A 15459-nucleotide genomic window follows, 5' to 3' on the forward strand; every position below is an offset into this window, starting at 1 on the left:
TGATAATACTTTGATCGAGGGGTAGCTTCGTAATACCAGATCGAGGTCCGAACTCAGATCATCAAGCTTCAAGTTCTAGGACCGATCAATACAAGCTAGGTATCATTATCGAGCTCGTATCCAAATTGAACTACGGGCGCGGCAAAATTATCGACCTTAAGATGTATAGACCGACCGACACCGACCCCGAATCAGTATGAGACTCCGAGTCAGAATCGAGCTCGAGTCAAGATCGAGAGCTCGAGTCAATATCGAGTTTACCGACAAGAGTCGTTGCAACCGCACTAGGAAAGAGAATCTTGGCGGGAATTAGGGAAAAGCTAGTTCCTCATAGGTTCCCCACTATATATTTTTTATTATATCTAAAGTAGGATCCCCCACTATAAAGGGGGATAATTGTTGTTTCTGTAAAACATCCATACATGGTAACAAAAGATTATCCCTTATATTGAAAGATCAATCCTTTGAGCTCTCTTACTTCATTTCCTCTTTTTAACAGTTTTTATCTTTCGTTTTTATAGTCAAGATTGGATATTTCTATTTCTCTTTACAATTTGTATCAAGCTATACCACATACCCTAAAATTACGTATAAATTCAACTCTATCTGATTTTTCGGGTAAACAAGTTTGAAGACAAGATAGAAACTCAATACTGCAATACTATACGATTCTAATTGAAATATTGAATATGCCGGCCTAGCTGGGAAGTTCATAGATAGACCCTAATTTAATGCCAATTGAGTTCGGTGCATTAACTTCGGAATTTAATAGCCTAAGGGGAGGTTGTAGTTATTACTTCCTCCGGTTCAGTTTAATTAATTTTTTAATTTTTTTATGGTCCATAATATTTGAATTTTTCAGATATAAAGAAGGAATTAACTTCTTTTTCCAAAGTTACCCTTCGAGTAAAGAACTTAGGAGTATTTGTTGTATTTTCAATGAACAAATTAAGGTTAATATGATCAATTTTTTGTTAATCAATATTAAAAGGTGGGTTCATTAATATGTGTGAAAACAAACCGAAAAATCAAGTAAAGTGGATCAAAGGGAGTTTTCAGTTTAATTAATCCTTTCGGTGCACTTTAATTGATTTTTTGGCTTTTTTTTCATGGTCCACAATATTTGATTTTTTCAAATATCAAGAAGAAATAAATTTCTTTTCCCCAACTTTCTTCAAGTTAATTACATTATATCTATATTATATTAAAAGTAGGAACCCCTTAATCTAAAAGTTAAATTACTTTTTTACCCTTCTAATTAAAAACCCAAAATACCTTAATTAAAAAAATGTGCCAACAAACAAACCACCAAATTAACGTTTGGTACTCCTCGCTAAAAATCACATCCCTTCATTCAAAACTTATCTTCAAATTCGATATTATTATCTATGAATAAAGTAAATTGTATCTTGTACCGAGAAGAATAAGTGAAGAGAGATTAATAGATAATCATTATGAATTATTTCTCTTTTCACCATAAAAGCCTTTAGAATAATAAAATGATCCATGGCTTTCACTGGTGCAACAAATTGAAATTCTCATCTGCTTTTCCATTGGCAAGATCATCATTGCCACATGGCCAACACACGAAGGAAGAACAAGAGTTTTTCTCATAAGTATGTGAAATGATTCAAATCGAAGGGATGCGCCTCTTCAGAAAATTAGAAGGTTTTTCCCTGCAAGACATGACTTTGACTACAGGAATGACCATAGCATTAAAGCAACAAATCAAAAAGAAACTGGTGAAATTCAGGTTTTATTTTCTTAAACTCACTCCTCTATACAATTTAATTTCCTAACATTGTGATTTTGGAAACATTAAATACATATTTGTTGTATTAAGGAAAGACATATTAGTTAATAGTATAATTAACTTATTCTATTGCTAAGTTAAAACTCATCAATTAACTTATACTATGGTATATTCATAAATTATTTGAAAGTTTACTTTCAAGTTAAAGGATGATACAGAGTGAAATGTCTTTTTTGGAAGATCATGTCCAAACTTGAAAATTTAAGATCATGATAATAAATTATATTTGTATTTAAACATTACAACTTTTCATCATACATATTGTATGTGGATTTCAACTCATTTAGTACACATGATTCTAGAAATACAATCAATATTATTTAATCATATTATTATTTTTGTAATTAAATTGACATATACTAAATAAAAAATAAAGATAATTTTATAACTAAATATAAAGATTCATGTTTCCAGATAGAGTTTACATATTAGTAAAGTGAAGTCACTTATTGGAGAAGAAGGGAGCAGGATAAAAAAGAGATAATAGTTACAAATAAAATGTATGTTAAAATTACACAAGTTTTCATGAAAAAAGTTCATTTAATGTACTATACAGATAAGTTAATATAATTTTAAATATATAGGTATATGATCATATAGATATACTTTATGGGGAGACGATGTTGCTGAAAATGACAATAAAAATTTTGAAAATTTTGAAAGATGATAAACAATCATAGAGCTTTTCTGACGTTAGAATCTCAATTTACAAAGATATTATGCCAACAATCTTATGTACACAAACATCTTACTTTATGGAGTGAATTTTTACTACTAAATTTCTTTATTTCTTCTTTAACTAGGAAATTTGTCAACAAAAGAGATAGTCATAATAATGAAAAAGCAATCTAAATAGATGACAAAAATACACACCATGAACATCATCTATTAAAAAAAAGGAGATATGCTTATCTCATAAAATTAAAATAAGTAAAAGAAAAACATTATCTAATTAATTTTGATTATTCTTTTTCGTAAACTCAGAAGATATCCAACAAGTAGTCACCATACGATTCATATTGATCATTCACAAAAAAAAAAAATTTACTTTATTTTTTTTATTTATAATACTTACTCAAAGCTTTGGTTTACTATAATCGATACTATTATAAAATCATAGATTACATGGCTCGACATACACGTGCATGCCGAGAAACTATAGTATCAATATAAACATAGACTGAAGTATAAAAACTCTTTCCATTTCCTATTTTCCCTCTATGTAAAGGAGCAACAGAAATTAAATGGAGGGACTAGGAAGCTATTTAAAAGCTTGCAGCTCAACTGATACAACAGACAATCTTTCGTAACTTGAAAAGCAACAACAGCTGCGTCTCAATTCCAAGCAAACTTAGGCTGGTTATATGAATCCACACTTATCATATCGCTACACTTTACTCTCAATCTTTGGTAACTAGAATACTTCTTTTATTAAACATGAGATGCTTAGCCTTCTCTTGAACAGGGTATACTCAGGTCTGGTGCCGGGTTGATAAATTTGCAGTTTGGACATGATGTTGAAGATTTGCACATCATCACCAACATATGACACTTGTTGCAAACTGCAGTGAACATCTCTTGTTGATCACCATCAAACGTCAACCACGACAGAGAACGAGCGATACCACTCCTTTTGATCTCGGTATCACCACCGGAGTAACTTGAATTGCTAACAGAATTACGTTTAGTGAAGTTGTCAACCACTGATGATCCACATGGTAAATTCAGTTGAAGGTCTAAACTCATATGATCTGGACTTTGTGGCTCAGGACTCATTCTAGGATTTCTTGATGTTCTCTTTTGTGTTCTTGTGTTATAGAAGTATATATCTCCAGACTGCAGTTCAACCAGAGTAAAGGAAAACAAGGTTACTCCTGTCACCCAGAGCCGGATCCAAAACAGTTTTATATATCACGTCACGTAAAAGACAATTACGGATAACTAATACTCCTATAACAAACATCAAATTGATAACTAGCAAAATATGATAAATAACCTGTTATATATCAGATAAAAGCACATCGGTATAGTGTAAATTTTTAACACTGTCAATGTATATAAGTTAAACGCATATTGCTTACCTTAATATCAAGGCACTGTTGCCACTCCAAAGGCAGAGGCCTTTCATGCTGAAACTCGGTGCCAAATAGAGATATCACTTGCTGTGGCTTTTCAGAGATTTCTTCTGCTTTGATTTCTCCCCACTTTCTCTTCTTAGGCAAATCTTGTGATATAGTAGTTTGAAGGGAGACCATGACTGATGAATTGGACAATGATCAAAATCTGTTGCTTCTTTTGTTTTCTTTTATGGCCAAGTCTCTTTGTGAGAATCAAAACGGTGAACTTATTATAGCTGTTTATATAGGGGTCAAGGGGAAGCTGTAGATTGAGGCAAAATTGCAATATAAAATCTTAAATGGCAAAAACATTAAAGGTTGCTGAATTGAAGTTGCGCTTTGCAATTACTAGACACCTCCAACCAGCAAATTTAAAGCGCATAACTCCAAATTTCAGAGAAACAGTCACCAAAGAACAATAATAAGTCTAAAGATTTAAACAACCTTTGTGGCTCAGTGACATCGAAGCGCTGAGTAACAAGAATGCTTTTAATAGCTCACAACTGCCTTCAACTATTTTTAAACTACCAACAAATTTTATGAGCTATTAAATTTATTTGCTTGACTTGTCAGTGCAAAGGGAAATTAATTCATCACTCCAACTTCATTTTTCTTTTCAATTTCTCTCTCTCTCTCTCTCTCTCTCTCTCTCTCTCTCTCTCTCTCTCTCTCTCTCTCTCTCTCTTTGTGTATGTGTGATCCCATTATTTACCGTACAAACAATTTTTGGTGTACTTCGGGCAGTGTTGTCCGGGTATAAATATGATAAAAAATTATATTTGTGAAAGAATTCAAGCATACAATACAAAACTTTGAAACCAATGAGTGTCGCAAGTTAATAATTCGATGCGCTGAATTGAAAGAGAGAGCACAAAGGGCCTCGCAACCCTAAATAGGGTAGCCCCATCACCTTATAAATTCTGTTGGAAACCTTAACTAGTGTTCGCGCTACATGTATCTTGTGGGAAGAAATGAAAATCCAGCTCAATTACTTTAGCTTTGCTAGGTTAGCTTTGATACCAAATGAAAGAATATATTAGTATGCAATTCAAATTTTTAACGCAGTGAATGCAATGGTTCAGGATAGTGGTGGAAAAAATGGTAGAAAAATCAGTTATCCCTCCATATTATCCACTATAAAATAGGTTGATTAATGAACTTTTTAACAATTGATCAAATATGGATAAGATCCACACTATCTACTCAAAAATAATAACCAATGAGTTTAACTTTTATATTTACAAAGGCTCAAATCGAGGGTTACTCAAGTTTGTGGCTTGTATTCAATGAGTCACGGATAATGCGGATATACATATTATATGCGGGTTAACCCATTTGCCATCTGTACTAAATACGAGTTGGGTCGAATATTTTATCTATTTTTGTATTATCCGTCTTCTCCCACCCATATCCGATGCGACTTGCCCGTTTGCCACCCATAGTTCAGGACAATAGAGCTATTTGAAAACATTTACAGGACCAGTGTGGAACAAGTTATATTCTCAAACAATAAGTGGGACGGAGGGAATATACAAAAAAGTCGTAAGACAGAAATAATTGAAGGGAAACAAGGTAAATGTACAAGGGGCAAGGACTACAAAACTGGAAAGAATGAAAGAGAAATGTATAACTTTTGTAATTATGGCCAATATTTTGGCTAATGAAATTCATTTCACATAAGTATAAGCATCTTTGTAAAGTGTAGACTTTGTTGGCAATATTCTTTGAGACCCAAAAATATTGCATTGTGTGGTAGACATCATTTGCACAAGTTGTATCTCTTCTTTTACACCTAAGAGGCAATGACTTTTTTGCCTATAAAAGGGAAGGTCATTAGTTTATTTTATACACGCCAACAAGACTTTGTCTTCATTTCTTGTTTCTTCCTTTCCTCCTTTATTAAGAGTGTTTTGTATGAGAGTTAAGTGTTGGGAAGCACTTGTGTGAACCCTTTCTTTGGAGTGATCTTGTGAGGTTATTCTCTTAGAGTATTTGAGATTAATTAGAGTATTCAATTTAATTTTGTACTCTTATTCGTATAGTGAAATTGTTCCTCTCCGCTTGTGGACGTAGGTCATTTTGACCGAATCATGTTAAATTTTTATCTTCTTTATATGCTTTAATTGCCGTTATTATCAACTTCCATTGTCTTTGTTATTTTCATTATAACATTGTTTGGCTAAATTATGCACTACACGAGTTCCCGATCCTAACAAATTTGTATCAGAGACAGATCTAACCGGATTAGTTTCAATAGCCAAAATGACTCTAACAAAGACCTATGTTGAGAAATTTGACCGAAGTACAAATTTCGGAATGTGACAATTAAAGATAGAAGCTATCCTAATTTAGGATGGGGCATTGCAAGGAAAGGAGAAGAAGCCGGATAAAAGAGGAGTTTGCCATCATAGATAAAAAGGTAAAATCAGGTATCATCTTAAATCTCTCAAATGAGGTTTTACGTGAAGTTTCTGTAGAAACCACAGCCAAAAGCATGTGAAAAAAATTGAAAACCTTATATATGAAGAGGACGGTGGAAAATAGACTTTACCTGAAGCAGAAACTTTATACAATTCGTATGGGTGAATGTACCTCTATTCTCTCTCATCTTTACCTTTGATTACATTCTTATAGATTTGAGTAATATAGATGCTGAAATTAAAGATAAGGATCAAGTTGTGTTACTGCTTTGTTCTCTACCCCATCTTTTAAGCATAGAGATACTATGCTTTATGCAAAGGATAATATCTCTTATAAGGATATTAAATCTATCTTAAAATCAAAAGAACAGATAGATAATGATATTATTGGGGAAGCTAGTGGAACTCAAGCGGAAGTTGTCTTATTTGTTATGGGCAAATCCGACTCCATATCCAGATATAATAATTTAGAGTGTCGCTATTGTCATAAGAAAGGTCAAATTATCTCCGAATGCTATAAGCTGAAAAATAAATAAAAGCATAAGGAAAGAAAAAATGAGCACAAAAATACTGACACCGCCGAAGCTGGTGTAGCAACTGATGAGATTGAGGGAACTATATTTTTAGCAACTGAAACTAGTTTCAAATTAGACAATGAGTGAATTTTAGATTCCGGTTGTACATATCATATGTGTCCTAGTAGGGACTTGTTTTATACATATGATTCAGTTGCAGGTGGAGTTGTCCAACTGGGTAACAATGTTATTTGTAACGTTATTGGTAAAGGTACAATTCGGATCAGAATGCACGATGGTGTGGTGAGCATAGATCTGGTTCGTTGTATACTTTATTGGGCTCCACTGTTATAGGCCCTACTACAATTTTGGTATCAGACAACTTGTCTGATTTTGATGGCATTAAATTTTGACATATGCCCATTAAGGCTTTTGCGGAGAAGGTGGAGCAAATTTACTATATTAGCCAAAATTAGGCCAAGGTGGAGATTTGTAATTATGGCCAATATTTTGGCTAATGGAGTCCATCTCACTTAGGCATAATCATCTTTGTAAAGTGTAAACTTTGTTGGCAATATTCTTTGGGAGCCAAAAATATTGCATTGTGTGGTGGACATCATTTGCACAAGTTGTATCTCTTCTTTTACACCTAAGAGGCCATGACTTTTTTGCCTATAAAAGGAAAGGCCATTAATTTATTTTATACACAACAACAAGACTTGAGTCTTCATTTCTTGTTTCTTCCTTTCCTCCTTTATTAAGAGTGTTTTGTATGAGAGTTAAGTGTTGGGAAGCACTTGTGTGAACATTTTCTTTGGAGTGATCTTGTGAGGTTATTCTCTTAGGGTATTTGGGATTAATTAGAGTATTTACTCTAATTTTGTACTCTTATTCGTATAGTGAAATTGCCCTCTCCGCTTGTGGACGTAGATCATTTTAACCGAACCACGTTAAATTTGTGTCTTTTTTATATGCTTTAATTGTCGTTGTTATCAACTTCCATTGTCTTTGTTATTATCATTATAACATTGTTTGGTTAAATTCCGCACTACCCGAGTTCCCGATCCTAACTTCTTAATATTTCAATTTCTTATTTATGTTGATATGCTTCTTGATGTGTGACAGAAATGCCTTGGCTTTGAAGCAAAGAAGATCTCTAAATGACTTCACCATTTCCTCTGAGATTTTCTGGTGAGTTATATATTCTTGGACCTTCAGAAAGCTAAGTTGCTCATTAGTTGTTAATTCCTGTTATACTAAAATGTTATGTCACTCCAAGAACTATTCATCAACAATTCTGTATTGCATGCTAAATTCTGCATTCTGGTTGTACATGCTAATTGAATTGTCATTCTATTCTACACTATTTGTTTGGTACATAGCTCCTTTATCGCAGAATTAGACCTGCTATTAATGTCAACTTATCTATCAGTTTTGTGGGGTTTGCTGCTCAGTTGAATAACTGCTATTCAGCAAATTTGGAAATTGTTGGGCGACGGTAGATTAATGTTTTGTCATCACCATCCTCAAAATCAAGTCCATTCTCACTATAGACCACTTCATCAATCGTTGTTTTTTCATCAACATAACTCTCTTGAATTTCGATTGACTTAACTAGTGAATATTCTCCACTTACAGATGATGCATCCAATGCTAAGAGTTGCATCTCGGATTCAATCAAAGCTTCCATTTGAGCCCTCTCCTTATCCCTTGGATAGGTGCAATACAGAAAAGAGTAAATAACACAACATAGTGCCATTGGAGTTCCTATTGCAGTGAACAATGCCTTTGCCAAAGATGTTGCGTTTTCTCTGTCTGTAGCAATACTTTCAGCACCTTGAGCAACTGGTATATAACCATAAACATTCTGAGACAGTAGTCCAACAACAGGAGGAGCAAATGATGATAATACAGATTCAAAAGATCGGTCCAGAGCATAGACACTTGTTCGTGACTGCTCGGGTACTATCTCTGCAAAAATTGGACTGTTGGTGTCTCATTAGAACCCTCTGCAGTTTTTCATGATAAGTGCAACAAATAAACATACTTCTTTTTTAGTACAACAACAACAACAGCAACAAAAAACTCAGTGAAGTCCCACAAGTGAGGTGTGGGGAAGATAGTGTATACGCAGACTTTATCCCTACCTTTCGGAGGTAGCTAGAGAGACTGTTTCTGGTAGACTCTTGGCTCAAAAAGATGAAAAGCAACAATGGAAACAAGCAGTATCAACCATAACGGCCAGAAAGAAAGTAACATCAATTTATGGACCAGAAAAAAATAGGCGGAAGGAAGCAATAGCAATAAGCAGTAACAACGGTAAGATAGTAGGATCGAAAACAACATGTAATACTTCTTTTTAGTATGACCAGATAATATAAAGCACTAGTTGATCAGTTCATTGGCCTAAATATTAATCCATCCTAATGAAAATATGTTTCCTTTAGGTCTAATATTTTAAGTTTTAAAAAATTGAACCTAACTTCTAAAGCTACTAAACACTTCAAGAAGAGTAAAGGAGGTTATGAAATCCTAGATAAAGATCATTACTTGTTTGTAGCTGGTGCAGTCCATGATATGCAAAATCCTGACACAAAGAAGACCAAACCATGCAAAAACATTGAAGAAGGATCACCAGGCAAAGACAGCAGAAGAATTGCTGCAAGTGGGATAGCTGATCCTGAGCTTATTTGTGCCAAAATTATCCTGCCACTATTTGGTAGATGCTGCGATAAGATATCTCCCATCTTGCCTCCAAACAATCCCCCAATGGAATCACCAACAACAAACAAGCTAATAAGAAATGCAGTCTTCCCATGAGAAAATCCAGTAAGCTCTAACCACATTGGAGCGAAGGACAACGCTGACCAGGGAAATGAACCCATAACACCCTGAGCTACAATAATCTGAAAAGATGGAATCTTTACAACTGATTTTGCTTCTTGAAGTAGACCTTGTACTTCTGATATAAAGGATTTTCCGTGAACTTTATTAGCTTTCAAACTACCATCTGGGAAATGAGGATCATTTGCAAATACGCGAACTAGAATACCAACAAGGACACTGATTATACCAACAAGATGAAAAGAAAGTCTCCAACCAGGAATTCTCATAAATGTAATGGGCGCTATCAATAAGGAAACATATCCACCAACAAGTGAACCAATGTTGCTGGTAAATTGCAGCCATCCAAATGCCACTCCGCGATTGCTTTCATCGCTTGAGTCAGCTACTAGTGATTGAATAGCAGGTGCAACTATGGCTAGTCCAATCCCATTTAAAGCTCTTGATACTGCCACCTTAGCAACAAAAGGGGATGTAATTTCAGGTTGCCATTGTCCATTGATATATAGTGTGTCATAAATTGCTTAGTTTTCCTAGAATAATATGCATATACGTATATGGATCAATGCACCACACGTTTGGAGTAAGGGGTGTTACATAAGCAAAGCGACTAAATAGAGGTTATTATCCTGATCAAACAACGAATGTCATGTAATGAAATCACACTACGACCTACCCACATAATACTATTATCGGCGAAACATGCTTAATCAATTTAGTCACTTCTTGAATGACACTATTTATTAAAAATAAGAGATTTGTACTTCATATGTTCCATTTCATGCAACGGTATTTGACTGGACATATAAGTTATAAATGTTAATTTGACTTATGTAATTTATAATGATGATGAAAAAGAATATTCAAGTAATCGTTGAAAAGAAAGCAAACATTAGATCAAAGTTATGTGTGAATAAGGTCTAACATTCTGGAACGTCCCAAAATAGAATTTCATATAAATTAGAGCGGAGATATTGTAGTACATTACCTGAAAGAAAGTTGTGGAGAAAGCGACGAGAAATGTAGCTGCAGCCCAGAGAAAAGCGCCATAGGCGATAACATGGGCGCGGTTGTGGCGTGCTGCTAGATAGGCTGCTAGAGGATAGCACAGGGACTGGACCATGGACCGGAAAAGCGTGAGCGAACCCAAACCAGTTGGGTCCGTGTGGAGTGCATCTCCAACTTCTTTATAGACACCTGGTAACAAAGACTCATCTGCTTTTTCCATTATGCCTGCTAAATTTACTAGCACAAGAGTAAGTGTTTCGACCTTCATCTCCTTTTTTTTATTTTCCTTCAAAACTTTTGACATTCAAGAAAAACAAAACAAAACAATATTAAACAAAAAACGAAAGAAAATCAATTAGTTTTCTAGTCCAAACGCCATCAATAAACATGTTTGGACAAAAAAAAATTGTACAACTATTTACGAAAAGAAATCATTTTCTTTTTGAGTGACCATATAGCGGAGTCAGAAATTGGAGACTAGATTAAAAGGTAGTTGAAAAATGATGGTTGCGAAAAAGACAAGTCCCCATTGACTAGGGCAAACAAAGATTGCCACCATTTCAGCAAGCAATAGCGGATCCTAAGTCTTCTATTTTCCATTGATAAATTATTCCTACCATTCAGTTATACTTCAAAATGAAGTTGCCTAATTGAAACTTTTTATTTTGTAAATACTTATCAAACCTTTCCTGATGCGGAAATTTTTTTTAAAAGGAATAAGGTTGATGTAAACTAAAAGTACACTAAACTCCATAGAGAACCTGGTTTTCAATCAGTTCCCACAGAACACAGCAGTAAGTAAATAACACAACGATATCTACGTGAAAAACTCCCAGCTCACGGGATTAAAAACAACGAGCTACACTCGTAAGATTTCAACTTCACTAACTGAGCAACTTTAGATTACATCATATTATAACCTAGGAATTAAACTCTTAATCCCTCACTTACTTACAATAATTATATTACAAGCCTCTTTGTAATAACTCTATTACAAAGCTAACCACTTCACTAAATCTAGTCAAAACAAACACAAGGTTTATGGTTTTCAAAATATCCTACGAGATTCTTCTAAATAAGCTGAGTAGGAGTTAGAAATGAATTACATAAATAAAGACACAACAATAATAAGGACACACGATGTAATCAGTGTTAGGATATGGTCCTTCGTTATGTTGATATTTTGTTCTTCAATGCCTTTTAGAGAATGAAGGCGACTGCACACTTGAGAGTAAATATATTTTTAGGGATGCAAGTGTGTGCAATCCCTTGCCTCATGTTGGTAATATATAAGTGAGGTCATCAAAGATGATGCAAGGTAGTGTCCGGTACACAGCATGCTTCAACAGTACTGATGTACCGTTGCGTGTGCAGTGTAGCAACTTTAACAGTTGTAAGAGTTGACTTGTACTGTGACCGGAGGAACTGATATCTATCTGTTTCCTCTAATGTTCCCTTAAATGATTTCATTAAAACTTGTGCCAGATATTTGACTTGTTATTTTGAACGCGGAGAAGCTAGTTGTATCAGATTTTCTATCTGGTTCTCATATGAAGTTTGTTAAATCGTCAAAACAAAAGGCACATAACTTATCAATTTTTCCCTTTTTGATGATGAAAAACTTAGAATTGATATTCCCCTTGAGAATCAGGTTCCATATTGCACCCCCCCCCCCCCCCCGCAGAATAGTCATATTCCCCCTGAGAACCTGTTTCTCCCTTCAATTTTCTTCCCCCTTTGGCATCACAAAAGAACAGACAAGTATATGCAAAAAAAAAGTCCAAAAAAGTTAACTCATACCACTTGTGTACACACAACATAGCTAAAAATAGAATACAAGAATATAACATGCATTTAAAAAGGAGTGAGATGTTCATTAAATAAAGGAAGGAAAAAACATTTTAGCAGTACTATCATTTACAATACATACACTAATTAAACATTATTAGAGTACCACAACAATAGGGGACATATAAAAAAAAGGGCATTGTATAATTTAGCAGGGACTGACAAAAGGGACACTGACAAAGGGACAAATTAGGGGGCACTAGAAGAGGAGGGGAAGGACGAGGGAGCAAGAGCCTTGAGGAGACCATCCACACGAGCATTAACAGCTCCCTGCTCATTGATCAGCCGCTCTTTCAGGTTCTCCACATGTTTTCTCAAATTAGTATTCTCAACCGTCAAGCAGGCAATTTCTGCACCCTGAGCACTACTAGAACCAAGTTCAGTGCTGGCTTGATTGAGCTTACCCTCAAGAATGGCATTCTGGGCCTTCAGCCTCCTAATTTCCTCACTGACTATACTCTGAGCATCGATGAGTTGAGAGATTGTAGAGCTGCTGCTTATCCCCCTCTTTTTGTCAATACAATCGCATTCCTCCAAGGTGTTCATTGAGAACATTTTCTTGCAAGTTCCTACAACTGCTCTTCCTAGGGGGACCTCAAAACGTTCAAAGACTTTTGTGAGCAGGAACCCATATGCCAACCCATGATTTCTATCCTTGAAGTCTGCCACCTTCTTCATGTGTTCAATCAAAATCCCAGGCAGATTGATGAGAGTGTAGTCGTCCAGTGCCTCCAAAAGAACCAGGTCCTCTATAGAGGTAATGTATCGCCTTTCAGTTCTTGGTAGCATGACCTTGTTCACCAACTCGAATAGGAGTTGGTATTTTTGAAGCAGTGCCTTCTTATGCATTCGTTCCCCTTGTTGAACAGCTTGAGGCTTGAGAATAAGCTTCCTAAAACCTGGGGAACAGGTTCCCTCTATAATTGAGAGCCCTTCAGCAGGCACCTCAAGAATATCCTCGAGCACAACCTCATCAATCACAAAGTCCACCTTATTGACCCTCAAATATATGGTGTCACCTTCCACTGTGAACAAATCAGCATAAAAACTACGTATTTCCTCCTCATAAGCCTTTGGACTCTAAACAGTAAAGAGATAAGTTCACTTTTGGAAGTCGCAGATTTCAACCAACTGCCTCATGCCTGACATATCAAGAATATTAGTGTCAAAAACTCTACCCCACAGGACTTTTTTACTTTTTCAGTTTTGCTTTCCTTTCAATCTCAGAGACATCAACTTTCGCCTTCTTTGAGGAACTAGGTTCCTCATTGCCGCTTGGCTTCCTCTTGAGAGACTTATTTTACCTAACACTTTTCTCCTTCTCAACAGACTTTTCCTTCTCACTAAATATCTCTTTCTAACCACTTTCTTGGACACCAGTTTCAACAACCTTTGTAGATGATACCTTTCTCTATTTCACAGGCATAGTCTTCTTAGATGTTTTACAGCCAAGAGGAGCAGGTTCCTCATGCACCTCTTCATCCTCAACCTCCACAACAGTTGTCGGAGGGAGATCCTCCTCATCAACTTTTCTACTTTTCACAAGTCTTCTTCTCTTTTTTTTCTTCTTTAGAGCATTGTCAAAAGCAACTTTTTTTTGTTTCCTAGTGGTGGGTCTTTTAGGAACAGACCTTTGAGTAGTTGTCCCACCACTCATAGCAGTTATGAACTAGGCTACAGATAAATTGTCATAATCCTACTTACTTTCATCTCATTCTTCTTCTCCTTTTCCTTCATTTCAGGGTACATAATGTCTAAAGGGGTTGCATCAAGGTGAGGGGAAGAGGTAGGGTCAGTATTGTCCAGTGGCTATTTAGTGGAGCATGGAGATTCATCCCAAGTGGGAGCAGAGAACTCCTCTTGGGTAGAGGGACCAGGTCCCTCTATAAGCTCCCCCATAGTACTGATCGGTGCCTTGTCACCTTGAGGCACCTGGTCCCCATTCCCTCGTACTTCCCCCTGAATCCCAATATTCATAGAGCCAGACACAGAATCCCCAACAAGACTTCCCTCAGCAACAACGGTCAAAACATTTTCATCTTTCTCACCCTAATTATCCAACAATGCAATATCAGTAAGAGCGAGTGGAGCATTACCTGATGACGATAGAATATTCAGATAAATCCCCTGAACGATTAGGGTTTCAGATATACCAGATACTAACATATCACCATCCGGACCAGTGATGACTACTTTGTCCACAACTTCTTCCTCAACACGTTGACTAGAGACCTCTGCACCTTCATCTCCTTCCACTAGTTCTTCTGTGGTTTGGAGAAAATGGAAGGTGGACGAATATCCCCCTACTTCCATTTTCTCTATGGTAACAGAAGGTGAGGAAGAAGCAACAAACTTTTTAGGAGTTTGATTTTTTTTCGTTGCGATGGGAACCAGAACTGGATGGAGTGGGGGAGGAAACTGGAGGTGGTGGTTGGTTGGAAATTAGGGTTTCTAAGGGTGAAGGTTGGGGCTTCGATCCTGATGGTTGTGCTTCATGGAACGAAGACACAACAGGGATTTCAGTGGTGGCCTTTGGAGGCTCAGATTGCGGTAAAGACATGGTAGAATTTGGAGAGTGGAGACACAAAAAGAGGGGTTTTAGAGAGAAGGTGTGTTTGGTGTAGACAGTTATGAGAGAGACTAGCCTTTTTGGGGGGATTTAGAGGGAAAGGAGGGACCGGTTACAAATGAACTTGATTTATTGAATGGGTAGACGAGTCGCTTTATAACGGGTGTGTCGTTTGGGTTTAAGAGGTATGGAAAAAAGTGGAAACAATTAATGATGTGGCACACTAGCAGTTCAAAAATGCATATGAGTGTAAGAGGAACTACTAACCCGAGTCATGGGAACCAGGTTCCTTGACTAATTTTGAGAGGCTGGCCTTTTTGGGGGG

At 36.1% G+C, this 15459-nt stretch overlaps 2 protein-coding genes across 2 annotated transcripts; both read right to left on the reverse strand.

Annotated features, from left to right (window-relative positions):
• Positions 1–2842: 2842 nt before the first annotated feature.
• Positions 2843–4422, reverse strand: LOC107778343 (uncharacterized). The gene is made up of 2 exons (XM_016598584.2): positions 3895–4422; positions 2843–3649 (listed from the first exon to the last, which is right to left on the reverse strand). The coding sequence occupies exons 1-2, from the start codon at positions 4066–4068 to the stop codon at positions 3260–3262; spliced, it is 564 nt and encodes a 187-aa protein (XP_016454070.1). The 5' UTR covers positions 4069–4422; the 3' UTR covers positions 2843–3259.
• Positions 4423–8147: 3725 nt separating this feature from the next.
• On the reverse strand, positions 8148–11258 carry LOC107778341 (uncharacterized). Its single transcript, XM_016598582.2, has 3 exons — positions 10698–11258; positions 9416–10164; positions 8148–8850 (listed from the first exon to the last, which is right to left on the reverse strand). The coding sequence occupies exons 1-3, from the start codon at positions 11019–11021 to the stop codon at positions 8331–8333; spliced, it is 1593 nt and encodes a 530-aa protein (XP_016454068.1). The 5' UTR covers positions 11022–11258; the 3' UTR covers positions 8148–8330.
• Positions 11259–15459: the final 4201 nt, after the last annotated feature.

The sequence above is a fragment of the Nicotiana tabacum genome, chromosome 15 (assembly GCF_000715075.1).
Source record: "Nicotiana tabacum cultivar K326 chromosome 15, ASM71507v2, whole genome shotgun sequence".
Taxonomy (NCBI): Eukaryota; Viridiplantae; Streptophyta; class Magnoliopsida; order Solanales; family Solanaceae; genus Nicotiana; species Nicotiana tabacum.

Excerpts from the sequence above, each read along its gene's own strand:
- LOC107778341 (XM_016598582.2), bottom strand. The coding sequence starts at position 11,021 with ATGTCAAAAGTTTTGAAGGAAAATAAAAAAAAGGAGATGAAGGTCGAA. Across the intron at positions 10,165-10,697 it reads TCTCCACAACTTTCTTTCAG|GTGGCAGTATCAAGAGCTTT; the intron begins GTAATGTACTAC and ends TTTGTTGCTAAG. Across the intron at positions 8,851-9,415 it reads ACTGCACCAGCTACAAACAA|TCCAATTTTTGCAGAGATAG; the intron begins GTAATGATCTTT and ends AGACACCAACAG.
- LOC107778343 (XM_016598584.2), bottom strand. The coding sequence starts at position 4,068 with ATGGTCTCCCTTCAAACTACTATATCACAAGATTTGCCTAAGAAGAGA. Across the intron at positions 3,650-3,894 it reads AACAGTGCCTTGATATTAAG|TCTGGAGATATATACTTCTA; the intron begins GTAAGCAATATG and ends GTTGAACTGCAG.